The 17,736-nt window shown below is 34.5% G+C and overlaps 1 protein-coding gene across 4 annotated transcripts; it reads left to right on the top strand.

Moving 5' to 3' along the window:
- Window positions 1-8,128: 8,128 nt before the first annotated feature.
- On the top strand, window positions 8,129-17,092 carry LOC104237622 (putative disease resistance protein RGA1). Of its 4 annotated transcripts, XM_070165347.1 has the most exons (8): window positions 8,129-12,634; window positions 13,229-13,293; window positions 14,125-14,193; window positions 14,768-14,814; window positions 15,343-15,918; window positions 16,012-16,147; window positions 16,287-16,407; window positions 16,589-17,092. In XM_070165347.1, the coding sequence occupies exons 1-2, from the start codon at window positions 8,896-8,898 to the stop codon at window positions 13,234-13,236; spliced, it is 3,747 nt and encodes a 1,248-aa protein (XP_070021448.1). In that variant the 5' UTR covers window positions 8,129-8,895; the 3' UTR covers window positions 13,237-13,293; window positions 14,125-14,193; window positions 14,768-14,814; window positions 15,343-15,918; window positions 16,012-16,147; window positions 16,287-16,407; window positions 16,589-17,092. The 4 variants fall into 4 exon arrangements, with proteins under 4 accessions (XP_070021448.1, XP_070021446.1, XP_070021445.1 ...); XM_070165345.1 differs by having other exon boundaries at window positions 8,129-13,293; window positions 15,503-15,918; XM_070165344.1 differs by having other exon boundaries at window positions 8,129-13,293.
- Window positions 17,093-17,736: the final 644 nt, after the last annotated feature.

Here is a 17,736-nt window from a genome sequence, read left to right as displayed (position 1 = left end):
TTCAAGTGCTATGGTGAAGATAATAAAGGATATGGATGGTCGGTGCCTACTCTGCTTATTGGACCAAGATTTCCATGTAAGCTCCCTTTAGATTAATCTCCTTTGCTTTGTTTTTGTTGCTCACTTACCTGTGTAAAGTTAGTCCTGATCAATCTATCCTAAACGATTCAAAAGTTTTGTTTGCTGTGACACCCTTGGCGAATCTCACATCCACGAAACACAGAAGAGGTGCTGAGTATATAAGTATACAAGCGTTAGATCCTAATCCCATATGTTGTAGAAATCTATATAAGTTTCTTTATACTCAAAAAGAATAATTTAATATGTCTTTGCAATGCTGGTTCTATTTTCATGCTTTAGACAGTAGAACTTTATTTTTAATGTATGACACACTTCTCGTTACTTTCACTGCACAGAATAACTGCTCCGATCCTCTCATTAAAACCTTCGCAATTGAAGGATTTCAACAAAGAAAGTTACAAAAGACTGCTATGTCATGAATCTTATAGCAAAGAGTGCCTCATTGGCTCTTAAAATGTCCTTAACAGTATCTGTTCATCTTAACAGGTTTGGCTTTATCCTAAAATTCTCCTTTCTTTTTTTTGCGGTTACTTGTAATGAGCTTCTTCTCCATTCTGCGAGGATGAGGTGTGTGCCAAAACTGACTTTTTACTGTTTCCTATGTTTCAGCTCCATGGATGAAACAACGGCGCGGACCTTGTTGAAATGGTAGACTGGAAAAGACCTCTCTTAATGTGTTTCAGTGTCATGATTGGCAAGGGAATTTGTATTTCTTAAACTCATTTGCACTTGGCTGAAGCGGGATTAGAGACATTATTTCTTTGTACATGTGGAAAATCCTGGACTAAGGATTGACATCAGAGGCCTTTCCTGCACAGTTACATGCTACTCTTCTTATAAACAGAATTTTTGTCTCCAGCAAACAGTTTAAACTTGCAGAACTTATCATTGCATAGTTGATAGTTCTAAACTTAATGAACTGACAGTGTTAGTACCATTAAAAGGCAGTCCCCCTTCAAAGAAAGAGGGAAGAATTGCAACTTATCCCAGTCATTTTAGTAGCCTTCTCTACACCGTGCTATGAAAATTTAATGCGCTCGAGTGTGAACCCGTTACGGAAAGAGTGGCAAAATTTGGAGTTCAGTTTTTCCCTTTTTAGAGGTGCCGTTGTATTGAGTATCGGCCTACTAGATCTGGATAAAGATTTTCATACAAGTTATCCATTGGTGTTATGATATAGTTGACCCGCTAAGGAGAAAACATAGACAATAATTGGAATATATTCCTTTAGCTATCCTTATGCGTGTCGCACTGAATCTTTAAGTTCAAAATTGTCTTTTACGTGAACCTTTGCTGATTTATCATATTGGTGAAATCAATTTTTAATCATATTGTGAAGAGTTGTACTGAGATAAGGCAATGAAAAGGGGGGAAAAGTTATGGAGTTACTATAAACTGATAATCATCTATCATTTGACTTCAACTTCATGAAAAAACAAAACTTTAGGCCTCATCTTTGATATATTGGTATATTGCGGGATATATGGGGTAGGCAAAATATAAGAAAATTTGAGTGTCCAATAACATAATTAAGTAAATAAAAGTGTACTCACACTTCAAAACGCCATTTCACTCTTTGATTGATTCAATGAGGTGATCTTTGATTCCTATGACAAAAAGGCGACGGTGATGAATTACAGTTGTATCGAGGATCATCGAAATAAGCAAGAATACTATTTCGACAAAAAATATCATTTATGGGGATTTCAATAGGATAGGAGAATTGATAAGGTGAATTAAGATGATGATAGAGATCGTAATGAGAAACAGAAGAATTCTGTACGGGTACAACTATTATTTGAACGAAGTGAAAAAATGCTTAAGATAGAAAATGAGAAGATGAAGAAAATGTGTTTTAATTGTAATTTCTAATATTATTTTTCCTTTTTAAATTCAACGACATGTGTCACAACCCTATTAGGGCGTGACTTTCACCTTATCTGAAAAATTGGTCAAACACAAAAGTGATGTGTCTTAGACACACTTTTGAAAGGTTGAGTGCGTAAAAGGTTTTCCGTGAACATGAGGTGTGTAACAGGGATTTCGCTGCAAGGTCGATGGGTAAATTATGTATTTTGCCTATTAAATATCTACTTACTATCTAACTTTAAACAACAAAATATATAGTCGTTTTTCATGACATGTCTCAAAATATGCCAATTAAGAAATAATCTTAGAACGGTGGCCGCGTCACTTTACCCTTTTGATTATTAAGTTATTCTCTTATATGTGCGATGTATATAGCGAGCCAAAAGTTCAATTTCATACAACTTATGTTAGTGGCGGCGAACATATACTATTTGAGAGATTGCGACAAAAAGTGAGGAAAGAGACGGGTTAAATGTATAGAATTTTAAACTAACGAGAAAATATCCATAACCATAAGAATAAAAATAATAAGAAAAATAGAAAAATCAAACAAAAGAAAACTTGACAGTCTAGACTCATTTACTAAGTTGTAGTAAGCTTCATATACAGTTAATAAGAGCACGAATGCTCTTACCTTGAGAATCATCCTGTGGTCCAAGCTAGTCAAAAGGTTTTGGAAAATCACATTCTATTGTAGAAATTACGAAGCAAAATTTAACAAACTCATACTTAAGTGACAAATATAACTTAAAGCTTCTCCTTAGAATTTAATTAGGTCAATAAATATACTCACGAGACCCATGAATTCCGATCAAATTGAGAGTCAATAAAAGTTTCCTTTGCAAATAATAAAAAGAAAGTAGAATATTGTCACGACCCAAAATCAGCCGTCGTGATGACGCCTATCGTGGAACTAGGCCAACCTCTACTTAACAACTCATCACAATAAGAATAACTTTGAAAATAACAACGGAAACATTTAACATTAAAGAAACCTTTTGAACTCCTATTGATAACTCCAATCAATTGGGACAACACCCAATCCAAACAACTACAAGTCAAAAAATAAAATTTCTGAAATCGAAGTTTTGAAACACCTTTAATGGTGACTTCTATTTTTCAAGTTTTTAATCAACCATCGGAATGAGAATTATGCATGGAATGAGGATAAGACTGAGACCATGCCAATACCTTCTTTCTAGTTTGGTGATCCAACAACCTACCAAGTGAATCTCTTTAGTGCAAACACAGTTCTTTCCACTCCATCGAAGGAAGTGATTTCATGACTCCAAAAAACTACTTCTTTTATGTATTATTTTTTTTCTAATAGGTGAATAGTAATTTTTACATTATATACAACTTGGGCCATACTGGGTAAGGGCTTCAAACGTGGGCTATTTTTTGATGGGCTATTGAGCCAAGTGATAAGGAGTGTAATTCTCCCTATAAAATATGGCGGAAAGTATTTGGAATAGGTTTTGAGGGATTTGAGGGGCAATTATGTCTTTACTATGTTTATGCAAGTATTAAAAATCCTTGCATTGCTAATATCATGATTTACTATGTGTTAGTTATACCTAGGATAATACCGCATAGAATGTATAACTAATATAAATATTAGTAATACGCAAATTGGAAAAATATACCAAATAAGGAATTAATAATACGCAAAGCTAATGTTTACATTATGTTTTCTAATACCTCCTACCAAACAACCTCTAAAAATTAATAATGCAAGGTATTATAATATAGTGATGAAGGATTATAGTACACAAATTATTTCATGTGGAATGTTTAATTTGGCATATTATAAATTTGTATTTAATGTATGGAGTAATATATATGTTTAAAGTTTGTTACAATCATAAGGGTTAACTTTAGTTCTTGCATAACATATACATGTTATCTATGAAAAAAAATAAAAGTAACAATCAAATATTGTATAAATTAATATTGAGTATGTTAGATTGTATGGATCCACCAAATCGTAAAGTACCTGGTCCTCTACAAAATTCTTCTGAGAGCACTTAGTAAAGCAGTAAGTAAATGACGTAGAGGATTTTTACGTGAAAAAATCCCACACAAGGGGATCAAAAAACCACGACCTACCTTGTAGGTTTTTAACTTCACTAACTTGTAATCTTACCTATTACAAGCCACTTTACAATACTTCCTATTGCAAATAATTTACTCAACTAACTTGTGGTACCTTTACCACAAGTCACTTTGTGACTATCCTAGTTACAGAGACTTTTTCTAACTTGTGATGCTATCACCACAAGCGGCCACTTTGTAATAACTACGATTACAAAGACTTTTTCTTATGACTAAATCTAGTCACAACATAAACTCAACGAGTTTACGGATTTACAAGAGGATTCCTAATCAGTATGCTTCTAGATAAGCGATTTAGGAGATATGGTAAGTACAATAACAAGGTTACAACTCAACTAGGACATCAATCATCAATCTTTTAGGAACTGGTCTGTAGGGGAGTAATAGGATTCCCGCAAAGAAAAAGTATGTAGTTGGAATTCCGGGTATAAATCAGGGGTACTTATCCATTTTCCCCTTGCCACACTTATATATTAACTTCATAATTCCACAACTCTATTGCAAAATTATAAAAGATAAAAAGGAATATGTCACATTGATATTAACCTGACTTTCCTCATGATCATATCTTAAATTAATATAAAATTTGTTGATCATACCTAATCTATGGAATATAAAGTCAAATAATAGATTAGCTTGATTTATGTCAATTTATTCATTTAAGCTTGGGCCCGTGCATAGCTTTACTTTCGCTAGTTTTGTTAGGTGTTTGGTATTGTACTATACATTAGATACATAAAATACTATTTAAATTAAAATATGTGTAATTCTATAAACTAAAAAATGAGTTTACGTTTATACCCTAACAATCTAGCAAAAAGATAAGGGTAGTTTTGTCCTTTTGGATGTTTTATATATATAAGTTATTCATGCCTTATTATTCCATGTAGCCGGAGGTATAAGACAATATTAAAATTGATATATAACTTTATATAAGTAATAGCTATACATGAATAGAAAACATAAACCAAACATTAGATAACTAATATAACTTTTATCCCATGATTGTTTCTTTCTATATTTCAAATCAAACGTCCTCTAAACTTTTAAATTAAGTTTTATAAACTGGAAATTTGGTAAATTGTCCTATTTCTTGAGTCAACTAGTCCATCATCTTTCCATTTATAGTCGTATGATTACTTCAACGTTTCATTTGGATGTAATAAAGGGATTATATATAAAAATTACTATATATATATATATATATATATATATATATATATATATATATATATATATATATATATATATATAATGTCAAGTACTTATACCGTAGCCAAAAGTTTTAACCAAACATAATATAACATAATCCCACATTTTATCTGGGGATTATTATCTTATCCCTTCAAACAAACAACCCCTTAAAATATAGGATTGTAATATTGGCAAATTAATATTTAAGCTCCATATTTCTCCAAATTGTACATTGTATCTTCCTTAATTCACTAGCGACTAGGCATTGTCCACAGATGTAAATAGTTATATAGTATTGTCCATAACCAAGATCTAAGATGTACACATTGAATGAAAATGTAAAGTTCTGCCCATTAATGCCTCAATATATTACTCCCTCCGTCCCAATTTATGTGACGGAGTTTGTATTTCGAGAGTCAAACAAGTTTATATTTGGCTGTAATTTTTTCATATGTCTTTTAGATATTTTGAATTGTTAATTATTGTAACTTATAATACTTTTACGTAGTTTTCAAATGTATATATTTTGTTTCAAAAAATTTAAAGATTTTATGTCTTAATTTACAGTCAAAATTAAGAAATTGACTTTTGAAATTCAAGCTCCGCACTTAAGTTGGGACATAGGGAGTATTTTTCAGGTAAAAATCAATATTTGACGCATGATGTATAATATAAAAGTCTTAAGGTTATTTCTTGGTGGTTACCTATTTAAAATGAAATCGGAGAATTTCAAAATTTTCTTGTAAACATTTATTGTCAATATATGGGGTGATAATTTGAGCACAAACTCATTTGATCTGTCCAACCCATCCAAAATTTAATGGGTTGACCAAATCTATTTTATTGATGGGCTAAGATGGGCAATGCCCAAGTTGACCCACCATTAAGCCAGTAGCTCAAGTTGACCCGTGACACAGCCCAAACATAACCCCGTGACTACAACATCCTATTTAACGAGCAAATTCACAATTTCTGCAACTTTTCCTTTGGAAATTGTATCATCGAAATATAGCAAATGGTATCTACAATCCGTAATACAGTAATACAGTAAAGATATCTATAGATAACTAATTACTACTAAAAGATAGTGTTTTATGAAAATTTCCCTATCTTTAAGAGTAATAATTGTTGAAAGAAGCAATCCAAGTATTCTAAAAGACCCTTGGATGGGAGCGCTTTCTCCGAATGGGGCCTATGCAGTGCGAATCCGAATATAGTCGGGCTCTAATGTGGGTACCGAATACCGAATGAGAAACAAAAAAAAATTCTAAAAGACAACAGTAATATGAAATAAAGCGTAAAAGATGAAAACTTTGAGTAAAAGGTCTAAACGACCTGTGTATAACTTTTATAGTTTTGGTCAGCTTTGTTTTCCAATTCATCTTTCTTTTTCTTTTTCTCGATTTGCATTTCATCCTTTTCCTTTTGTCTTTTTTTTTACTTTTTTTTTTTTTTAATTTTTTGAGTAGGTGGTTTTGGTTATAAATATTTTATTATGGACCAGATGAGTAAAGTTTTACTCCCTCCATTCACTTTTAGCTGTCCACTTTTGATTTTGTACTCTCTTTAAGAAAAATTAAATGAAGTATGTAATTTATAATTTTACTCATAATAATGATAGCATTTCCAAAAGTCTAAAAAATAATTTGGGGATGAGTAGTAAATGATAAGGGTACAACAGAAGAAAAAAATTGTCTTTATCTTAATTTAGTATAATAGACAAGTAAATGTGAAAATATAATTTTAATATAGTCGAGTATGATTTTTCAAACAACTATTAAGTAGTAGCAGTAAACATTTGTTTTTCTTTCCTTTTACTAATAGTCATTAAAAATAAAATTTATATATTCAAAAAATTGAAGCAAAATTTTGGACATAAAATGACATAAAGAAAACTAGAGTTATTATAAAATTTATTTCATGGTACTCCACTGGTACAAAAAAGTACACAGCATATGTACATATTACGTAATATATATACATCTTACACTTTGAAGACTTATTTAAAAAAAAATTGATTGAGAATGTTTACGACAGATATCTTCAAAAATAAAGAATAGAAAGTTGGGTTAAGTTAGACGGGTTAAGCTATGACCGATAATTTGGTTAATCTTGACCCAGCCTATCTTAGCCAGGTAAATTTTGGGCTAGGTTTAAATTTTCATAAAGCACTATCTTTTAATAGTAATTAGCCATTTATAGATACCATTTGCTATATTACGGATTATAGATACCTTTTATGTGGTATACGATGTATTTGATATATTTAAGCTATTGTATTCATGAATATAGTAGCAAAAATAAGCGTGAATCAGGGAAGTCCAACTAATCAGTTGTTGTATTCGAGTGTATTTGACTGTATTCATGGAGTAAAACATGGGATTACAGCTGGACAAATTATTGTATTCGACTGTATTCACGGCGTGAAATAGGGGATTACACTGTTTTTAAAACGGAAAATGAATCAATTAGCATAATAGACTCCTAATATAACTCAACAAACTCAATTATAACACACAAAATTTGTATTTTCAGTTATAAAAAAGATTCTCAACTGAAAAATACCCCAAAAAATATAGCAATCTTCAGAGAAATTATATAATACATCTGAATACATAAATTATATTAATTAAAAAAACTTATAAGTATATTCATGGCATATATCGAGACAGTCAATACAATTAAATACATAGAATACAGCGGGATGCATTGAAATACAATGAGAAAAAAAGACAGTGAATACAATAAAATACATGAAATACAACGAGATATATTGAATTACAATGGAAAAAAAGACAATGAATACATTGAAATACATGAAAATACATTGAAGTATATTAACAGAAAATCAAGTTACTCAGCCCCAAACTCCATCGTCTTTGTTCAAGAACAAACCCTAATTTCCGACGAATCCGCCGGAAGCCGGTAGTAAAAACGCGCCGCCTTCGTGGAAATTTCACTCTGAGTTGTTTGGCAATAAAAATTCCTTTAAATTATTAGATTTTTTTCTCTGGGGTTGAATTGAAATTTCGGATGCAGATTTTTTTTATCTACAGTTATGCATAGCCGATGCAGTGAACAAGAAGAACCCCAGCAATCCATGGGGAAATTCAGAGGAAGATGCTCAGAGGGAGCAAATATATAAAAGCTTTCTTCTTTCAAAATTTTGGCGCTTTAACCAACTCTTTCCTCTTTTTTCTTTCTTGAAATAACTGGAAATTGACGTACTGAATCTTTAAACAAAAACCTAGATTTACAATTCGAAACCAGCATCTCTTATGTGGACTTTGCACAAATTCGGTGGAAGGAGGAGGATATCGGAAATTTTAATGGGACGAGGGAAGAAAATGGAATGTATCAAAGTAGAGAGAGAAATAAAAAATTGTAACTGATTAGGATATTGATTAGAATATTTAATGGCTTAGGACTAGGAGGTAACCATATTTAAATGATATTTATTTAAAATAAATAAAGTGTTAATCATTGCTACAAAAACTGTTTGAATTATTGCCTATGAATTATATTGGAGTATCTTTATTTGAGTGGTTTACAAGCAACTAGCAAAGCAGATTTCAGAATAACTTTGTGAAGGCTTTGGTATAGAGGAAGAAAATTTTGTGAAAGAGCAAAGCAACAATGGCGGATCCTGTAATTGGTGCTACTGTTCAAGTTTTTCTTGAGAAGCTGCTTTCTCTCACTATTGAGGAAGTCAAAAGTTTAAGGAACTGCAAGAATGATCTCAAAATGCTGAAAAAAACTGTAACGATGATACAAGCTTTCATTCATGATGCTGAAAAACGACAAGTTGAGGATCAGACTGTGGAAGAATGGCTCAAGAGGCTTGAGAGAGTTGCTGAAGATGCTGAAAATGTGTTTGACGAATTCAGATATGAATCTCTCAAAGCAGAAGTGATGAAGATCCGGAACAAACCGATGAAAAAGGTCTGTAACTTCGTTTCTAATACAGTTTTACAATGCAAAATGTCTCGAAAAATCAACAACATCAATGAAGAGTTGAGTGCTATCAATAAGTTAGCCAAAGACCACGGTCTCCAACCCCCAACAGGTCCTTCTCGGCAAATACTACCAATTCGAGAAACAGATTCTGTGGTAGTTGCTTCTGATGTTGTTGGTAGAGACAAGGATGTTGCTGAAATAAAGGAGAAGATGTTGAACATGAGAGAGGATGTTGTTCTGTGCACCATTCCCATAGTCGGTATGGGAGGTTCAGGCAAAACAACTGTCGCTAAGATAATTTTTAATGATGAACAGATCAAGCAACAGTTTGAAAAGAGAGTTTGGTTGTGTCTACCTGAAATGTTAGAAACTAAGAGCTTTCTTGAATTGATGCTCGAATCATTGACAGAAAGGACACTTGAGGTCCGAAGCAGGGATATAATAGTCAAGAAGCTACAAGATGAATTGAGAGGGAAGAAGTATTTGCTTGTCCTGGATGATTTGTGGCGTGTCGACCCTACAATGTGGCATGATTTTGGGGACACTCTGAGAGGAATAAATACATCCAGAGGAAACTGCATTCTCGTGACTACTCGTAGGGATGAGGTGGCATCCTCAGTAGGCGCAACAGATCCTTATATGTTGGAAATATTAGCAGATAATCATTGTTGGTCCATTTTCAAACAAAGAGCATTTGTTGATGGGAAGGTTACAGAGCATTTGTTGGGCAACAGGATTGTTGAAATGTGTAAAGGTCTACCATTGGCAGCAAGTGTGTTGGGAGGCCTATTACGCAATAAGGAGAAACATGAATGGCAGACAATTCTTGATGGCAACCCCCTTGTTGCAGGTGAAGATGATACTGGGGAAAATAGGATAAAGAAAATCCTAAAACTCAGCTATGATTATCTACCATTTCCACATTTGAAAAAATGTTTTGCTTACTTTGCAATGTTTCCAAAAAAATTTGAGTTTGAAAAGGACCAACTAATCCAACTCTGGATGGCAGAAGGTTTTCTTCGTCCATGTCAAAAGACCACTGTGATGGAAGATGCTGGTAACAAGTTTTTTGAACTTTTGTTGCAAAATTCCTTGCTGCAAGATGTTAAGCTAGATGAGCACAACAATATAACACATTGTAAGATGCATGATCTTGTGCATGATTTGGCTAAAGATATTTTAAAATCTAAACTATTTGATGCGAAGACGGATGGTGGAGATAATCTTTCTCAAGTTCGATACTTTGGATGGAACTCACCAAGAGATCAAATAGAGAAGATTAATGAGCCTGGACGTTTATGCACGTTGTTCTGGAAAAGCAGTGATATGTCTGAAGATATGCTATTGAGATTTCAGTTCTTGAGAGTTTTAAATTTGTCCAAGTCAGGCATCAAGGAGTTGTCAGCCTCAATAGGCAATTTAATATACTTGAGATATCTCGATCTCTCCGACACTAAGATCAAAGCCTTGCCCAACTCCATTTGCAAGCTCTACAATTTGCAAACACTTAGAGTCAATGACTGCTATGGCCTCAAGGGATTTCCATATGAGATGGAACACATGATAAGTTTGCGACATATATATTACAACTCTAATCGCTCTCAGATACTTAACATAGGGAAATTGACTTGTCTTCAAACGCTACAGCATTTCAATGTGGGTGTAGAGAAAGGTCGCCGAATAGAAGAATTAGGTCATTTGAAAAACCTTAGAGGTAAATTGACGATCAAGGGTCTACATTTGGTCCGTAATAGAGAAGAAGCTGAAAGAGCATACCTACTAGAGAAACCAAATATCTACAAGCTGGCATATTTATGGTCCCATCGTGGATGTGAAATCAGTGATGAGTATGTTTTGGATGGTCTTCGACCGCATCCTAACTTGAAATCCTTTGAAGTGAGGAGTTATTTGGGGAGTAGATTTCCTTCATTGTTCAATGAAGAATTTCTACCAAATTTGGTCAAGTTGAAATTAATTGGTTGCAGAAAGTGCATAGAAATTCCATCACTTGGCCAACTGAAACTCCTTCGGCATCTCGAGCTGGCAGAGTTCGATCAGCTGGAATGCATTGGGCCTACATTTTATGGTGTTGAGCTTAACAATAATGGATCAAGCAGCAATAACGCCAATATCCAAGTGTTCCCATCACTTAAAGAGCTAGTATTGGAGGATATGCCTAGCCTCACTGAGTGGAAGGGAGTAGAATTGATGCCAACAAGAGTTGGAGTAAGAATGTTTCCTGCGCTTGAGAAGTTGAGCATTAGCAACTGTCAACGGTTAAAAAGTACTCCAAATCAATTTGAAGTCCTACGTGAATTAAGCATTGAAGGAGTTCACAGTGAAATGCCATTGTTTAGCTTGTGCAGCAACTTGACATCTCTCGTAAAGCTTACTGTCCGTAATGTGAAAGAGCTCACTTGTCTTCCAGATGAGATGTTACACAACAACAGTTTTTCTCTTCAGCATCTATCGGTCTTAAATTGCTATGTGTTTCGTGAATTGCCACAAAGTTTGTACAATCTCCATTCTCTTAAGAGCTTAGAGATTGAAGGGTGCACCAATTTCAGTTCCGTTCCTGTTCCCAGTGGAGAGAATCATTTGACTTCCCTCCGAAATCTTCAGTTTGAGGGTTGTGATAGATTGACCAGTTTACCAAGTGGAATGCTAGAGCATTGTCGGTCTCTGGAATTTTTGCGGGTCAACTACTGTGGCAACTTAGTTTCCTTGCCTTTACATTTGTGGGAAATGCCTTTACTTTCATATTTAAATATATTACAGTGTTCCAAATTGAATAGTGTACCCGCAGGGGATCTTCATCATCTCACTGGGTTAAGGGCATTGTTTATTGGTCCTTTGTCAGAGTTGGTGGATTTCGAGGCATTCCAATTGATGTTTAATGGCATTCAGCAGCTATCGTCCCTTCGTACATTGACGGTGTACGGACGTGTGAAGTGGGATTCTCTGCCCTATCAGCTTATGCAACTCTCTGCCCTAACAGAGATGGTAATAAGTAATTTCGGAATCCAGTCCCTTCCTCGTAGTCTTGACAACCTTACTTCTCTTGAAATGTTAACACTACGGAGCTGCGAACGGCTACAACATGTGGACTTCTCAGGTGTCATGCCCAAATTACGGAAACTGAAGATCAGTAATTGTCCATTGTTAGAAGCTCTGTCGGGTCGGCTCGTCAACCTTGTTTCTTTGGAAGAGTTATATTTATCAAACTGCAAAAAACTACAGCATCTGCCATCCGGAGATGACATGCGACGCCTCACCAAATTATGGCGCCTGAGAATTGAAGGCTGCCCACAGTTAGAAGAAAGTTGCACCAATCGGAGTGGCCCAAACTCCCAATGGTCCAATATTTCCCATATTCCAAAAATTATCTTTAGTAGGAAGAGGGCCAGTCAGAACTTACGTAAGTTTCTGTTTTTCTTTCAGTTTCTGAGTCAATTTTTCTTCTTCTTTGTCAATTGTTTCTCTCACCATTCTCCTTTGCTCCTTTATTCTTTTTAAAACTATTCATTCCCCAAAGCATTCCAGAATTTAATCCTTTTTCTTACAAATATTTGACATCAAAAAAAATGCAAAAGTTATTAGTGAATTGCATTTGTGCTTTCCTTTCAGCATTTTGCCCTCTCACTTGAAACCAATTGTTGTTCTTCTAACTCTTTCATCAAATCAGGAATATCTACATTTCCAGACCAGTGTTACCTTACTTCAATCCTTTTTCTTCCGTATAAAAAAAATAAAAAAAATCAATCCTTTTTCTTCCTTGTCAAATTTTTTTCCAAAAAGAAATCAAGCATTTTTCTTGTAATTAGTTGACATCAAGCAAAATGCAAAATTATCAGTGAATTGGATCTGTGCTTTCCCTTCAGCATTCTTCTTCTTTAAACTGTTGGACCAGTTCGGACCAATTGTCGTTCTTCAAATTCTTCATCAAACAAAGAATATCTATATTTCTTTAAAGTTGCGGTTTAATTATGAAAATTTATGTTCTTTCTCATAGTTGACTAGATCAAATATCATGCTAAAAGGTTGCTGCAGCAGTCTCTCCTGAGCATGGAATCTGTGGTGAGTTGTCTAATTTGTGGTGCGCTCTGGTCTGAATTTTGTTGAGGACAGAATCTTTGCCTTGTAGAATCTCTCAAATGAAAGGAACAATCTCGTCTCTTTATGGTTCAAAGAGCTCCATATATGCATACTTGTCTCCCTCCTATTTTAAGTATTTCTGCTAAAGAATGCATCAAATGATGAATATGTCCTCATGTGATACTTCAACTGCTTGTCGCAAAATAAAAACCTCTTTTTGTTTTTGGGTCATTGGTTTTCTTTTCTATCTTTTCTCTTTTTTTTTAGGCAACTGCTTTTATTCCTTGTAATAGGAAATTAGCTTGTTTTTGAAGTTATTTTATGCACAGATAATCCGTGTAGCATTTTAAAGCTTATAAATGAGTATTGGCATTTGGACCAGATAAATTATTTACTTCTTCAGTTTATCATTTAGTCTGACCCTCCTCTCTCTCAACCTGTACAAAAGAAGAATCTCAGTATTTAGTCTATCTATTCAAGTGGTATGGGGAAGATAATAAAGGGTATGGTTGGTTGGTGCCATTGAAATCTGTTTATGAGCTATTCATGAGTTGCAGCTCAAATAAATTGTCACTGATGGTGCTATATTTAGATGTCATGACTGGTATAGTCAGTTTCTTCTGCATAAGAGAAGGAGAAATGTAGATAGGGAAAAAATGACCCTCTTGTCACTTGAAAACGGTGACATGGAATTCTTGGATGCAAGACAACTTTCATTTTGGACCGACTTGTGATTTCCATTGATAGTAGAGACTTCTCCATATTTTGCCGACTGTCTTCAACAGTATTTCCTTTTTCCTATTTAATTTTCAGGGCACAGATTGGAAGATTATGCACAGTGGTGCCTTTGGAGACTATGATGGCACAAAGCTCAAATTCAAGGTAAGTTTTTGTTCATAAAAGATTGCAAATGGTGGCTTTAGATCAATACTTTTTTCTCTGAAATAGTTCTTCTTTTTTACCCTAAATGCTGCTTTAAAATCATCCTCCTTACCTATCTCTTTTACCTTTCTCAAGGAACAATCCCAAGTCTCATATGTTGTAGAAATCCATATAAAGTTTCTTAATATACTCATAAAAGAATAATCTTTATGTTGGATTTTTTTTCATGCTTTAGACAGTAGAACTATATATGTATGGCAAATGCTTGTTGTTACTATAATTTCTCCTTTCGTTAAAACCTTCATGATCGAAGGATTTCAACAAAGAAAGTTACAAAAGACAGCTATTCCATGAATTAACAATTAAAAAAGAAAGACTGCTACATCATGAATCTTACAGCAAAGAGTGCTTTATTGGCTCTTAAAACGCCCTTAGCAGTATCTGTTCATCTTAACAGGTCTTGCTTCTCCTATAGCGTCTTTTTTTCGGTTGCCACTTGTAATGATCTGCTTCTCCATTCTCCTAGAATGAAATGTTTGCCAAAACTAACTTTTTATCATTTCCTGTGTTTCAGATTCATGGTTGAAACAACAGCATGGACTTTGTCAAAATGGTAGACTGGTAAAGACTTCTCTTAGATGTGATTTAGTGTCATGATTGGGAAGGGAAATTGCATTTCTTATAGGGTGCGGCCCTTCTTCGGATCCTGCGTGATCGTGAGCACCGGGCTGTTTCCCCCCCCCCCCCCCATTTGCACTTGGCTGAAGCTGGATTAGAGACATTATTTCTTTGTATGTGGAAAATCCTGGACTAGGATTTGATATCAGAGGCCTTTCCTGCACAGTGTACATGCTACACCTGCCTCTTCTTATAAACAGAAATTTTTGTCTCCACCAAACAGTTTAAACTTTTAGCACTTATTTACTCACACTTCAGAATGCCATTTCACTCTTAGATTGATTCGATGAGCTGATCTTTGATTCCTATGACGAAACGTCAAAGGTGATGATTTGCAGTTGTGTTAACTATGGTGCTTTTTTGGGTATGTGAAAAGGAAAAGGAAGTGGATTTAGGTTACTTTGATAATCAACTTGATTATTTTCAAACCATTGATTTAAGTGTATTTTGATTTTAAGTTTCTTGTATCAGTGAGCTTTTTCGAGTTTTTATTAGTAAACATGATAAAATTGGACTAGTGAAGTGCAAACGGCTACAGCATCTGGACTTCTTAGATGACATGCCCAAATTACGGAATCTGGAGATCGATGATTGTCCATTGTTAAGTTCTTTTTGGCATTCCTTTCCACAGAGGAACCACCACGTTTGTTTTGTATACGAGCCGATGTGGCAGCCTTTCCTGAGCAAAATTGGAATCCGTGGTTGTTGAAGTGCACTCTGGCCTGAATTTTGTTGAAGGATATGATCTTCAGCTGTAGACTCATTACTGAACTCTTTCAGCTCTAAGTTCTTACTCTCTTCAACTAGTGCTCAATAATGACTCAAATGCATTGCAAAAGGTTGCTCTAAAGTTTAGAATTTCAATCAAGTTTACTGGAAGTCCAAAAAGAGAATATTCCCATTCAGGCCTTGGTTGGTCACTGAGCTATCTCTGAAGTCTACATACAAATGATCAAAAAACTCAAAGCTTATAGGGTGCTCAATGAGAAACTAAACGTGTCTGTTCTCCGTCTTTGGATGGCTGTGGTTACATTTTTTATTTCCTAGGTAAGTATCCCGATTTCTTTTGTTGTATTAATATCTGACCCTCCTTTCTCCCAACCTGTACAAAAGAATCTCAGTATTTGTCTATCTATTCAGGTGCTATGGTGAAGATAATAAAGGTTGTGGATTATCGGTGCCGTTGAAATCTGTTCATGAGTTGCAGCTCAAATAATTCTCACTGATGGCGCTAAATGTAGATAGTTTGAATGGATGCAGCTAGGAGGTTACTGTGGTAAAAAGACAAATTTTGTGTGCACTATTAGCTGCACCTTGCTCTCATGTTGTGTTGAAGAATGCTTAAGAACAATTTCGTCGATTTTTATTTTATTTTTCAACTCCTATTCTCATGAAAATGCTATACTACTTACCAGGGATGCTATTCTAGCAGTCTCCCTTAGGAAAGACCTGGGACTTGAATGGATTAAACAGTTTGAGGGATATTCATCCATTTGGTTGAAGGATTCTCTACTCTTATTGGACCAAGATTTCCATGTAAGCTTCTTCCAAGTTGTTAATCTCCTAGGTCCTTTGATTTGCATTGTTTTTAATCGCTTACCTTACCTCTACTGAGTTAGTCCCTATGCATCAAATGATTCAAAAGTTTTGTTTGCTTTGTTCAATAAACCAGACTTATATCTTAATTCCTCATATATTATTATACTCTTCATTACAGGGTGTAGTGGAAGATACAAAATGGTGGATAAAGACAACTGTTCATTCTCTTCAGGAAAGTGAAGTATTTGATTGGTCTAATCAGTTTCTTTTGCATAAGAGGGAGAAATGTAGAGCAGCAAAAACAGACCCTCTACAACGTGAATGTTCATATTCTAGTGGGCGAGGCGCCTTTATTATCGACTGCTGGTGTAATGGTAGAGGTAATAAAGCCATTTCATCGGAAGCCACGGACATGGGATACTTTGATGCAAAGACAGTTACCATTTTGGACCGAATTGTGACTCCAGTTGGTAGTAGAGGCTTCTCCAAATTTTGTGTACTATCTTCAACAGTATTTCCTATTTAACTTTCAGGGGACAGATTGAAACAATTGTGCACAGGGGAAGTTTTTCACAAGCTTTAGTCATTCCCAATACTAGTCAATTAATATTCTGAGCTTATTTGAAATTGAAATCAATTGGTGTGATGTAATTACACTGCTTCTCAGTGCAGTCCAATAACGTTTTATTTCTTCATGGTTCAAGAAGAAAACGTGAAAGGAGCACATAGAGTTATGGAAGAAAGATATTTTAAAAACCCCTATATACAAAATCCAACATAATCATATTTTATTAGTTTACCAAATTTCCAGTATATATAAATCAATACTGAGACACTTAGTGTTAACAACAAGTTGCATGACTTAGTACAATATATTTTGAAATAATGAGTATTTCTAATTTACCACTTTAATTATTTACTGTAGTGGGTTTCTTCTAACTTTACCAACTTTAAGTATTTTTAAGTTCTGACTTAACTTTCTTGATAAAAAGTGAGTATCTTTATAGCCTTGTGAAAAGGAGCACTTACAACTTTTTTGAAATATGGTGCAAAGTAAAGAGATGATTGAAACTACTTTCATGAAGAGTTTGATAGAATATAAGGGTCCACCAAACTCTATAAAGAACCAGATTATCTATCAGTTCCACTAGAATATACGCACACATCAGTAAGTAAATGACAAGCGGAATTTTACGTGGAAAATTCCCAGCTCAACGGGATTAAAAACTACAACCTACCCTTGTAGGATTTTAACTTCACTACTAAGCAACTTTTATATTACAACCTATGCAACCTAGGAATTAATCTCTTAATTCCCCACTAACT

This window comes from Nicotiana sylvestris, chromosome 12 (genome assembly GCF_000393655.2).
Source record: "Nicotiana sylvestris chromosome 12, ASM39365v2, whole genome shotgun sequence".
In the NCBI taxonomy this organism is placed as follows: Eukaryota; Viridiplantae; Streptophyta; class Magnoliopsida; order Solanales; family Solanaceae; genus Nicotiana; species Nicotiana sylvestris.
The sequence above is the reverse complement of the archived record's forward strand: the minus strand, read 5'-3'. Positions and strand labels throughout refer to the sequence as shown.

Coding starts and splice junctions, on each gene's coding strand:
- LOC104237622 (XM_070165345.1), top strand. CDS start 8,896: ATGGCGGATCCTGTAATTGGTGCTACTGTTCAAGTTTTTCTTGAGAAG.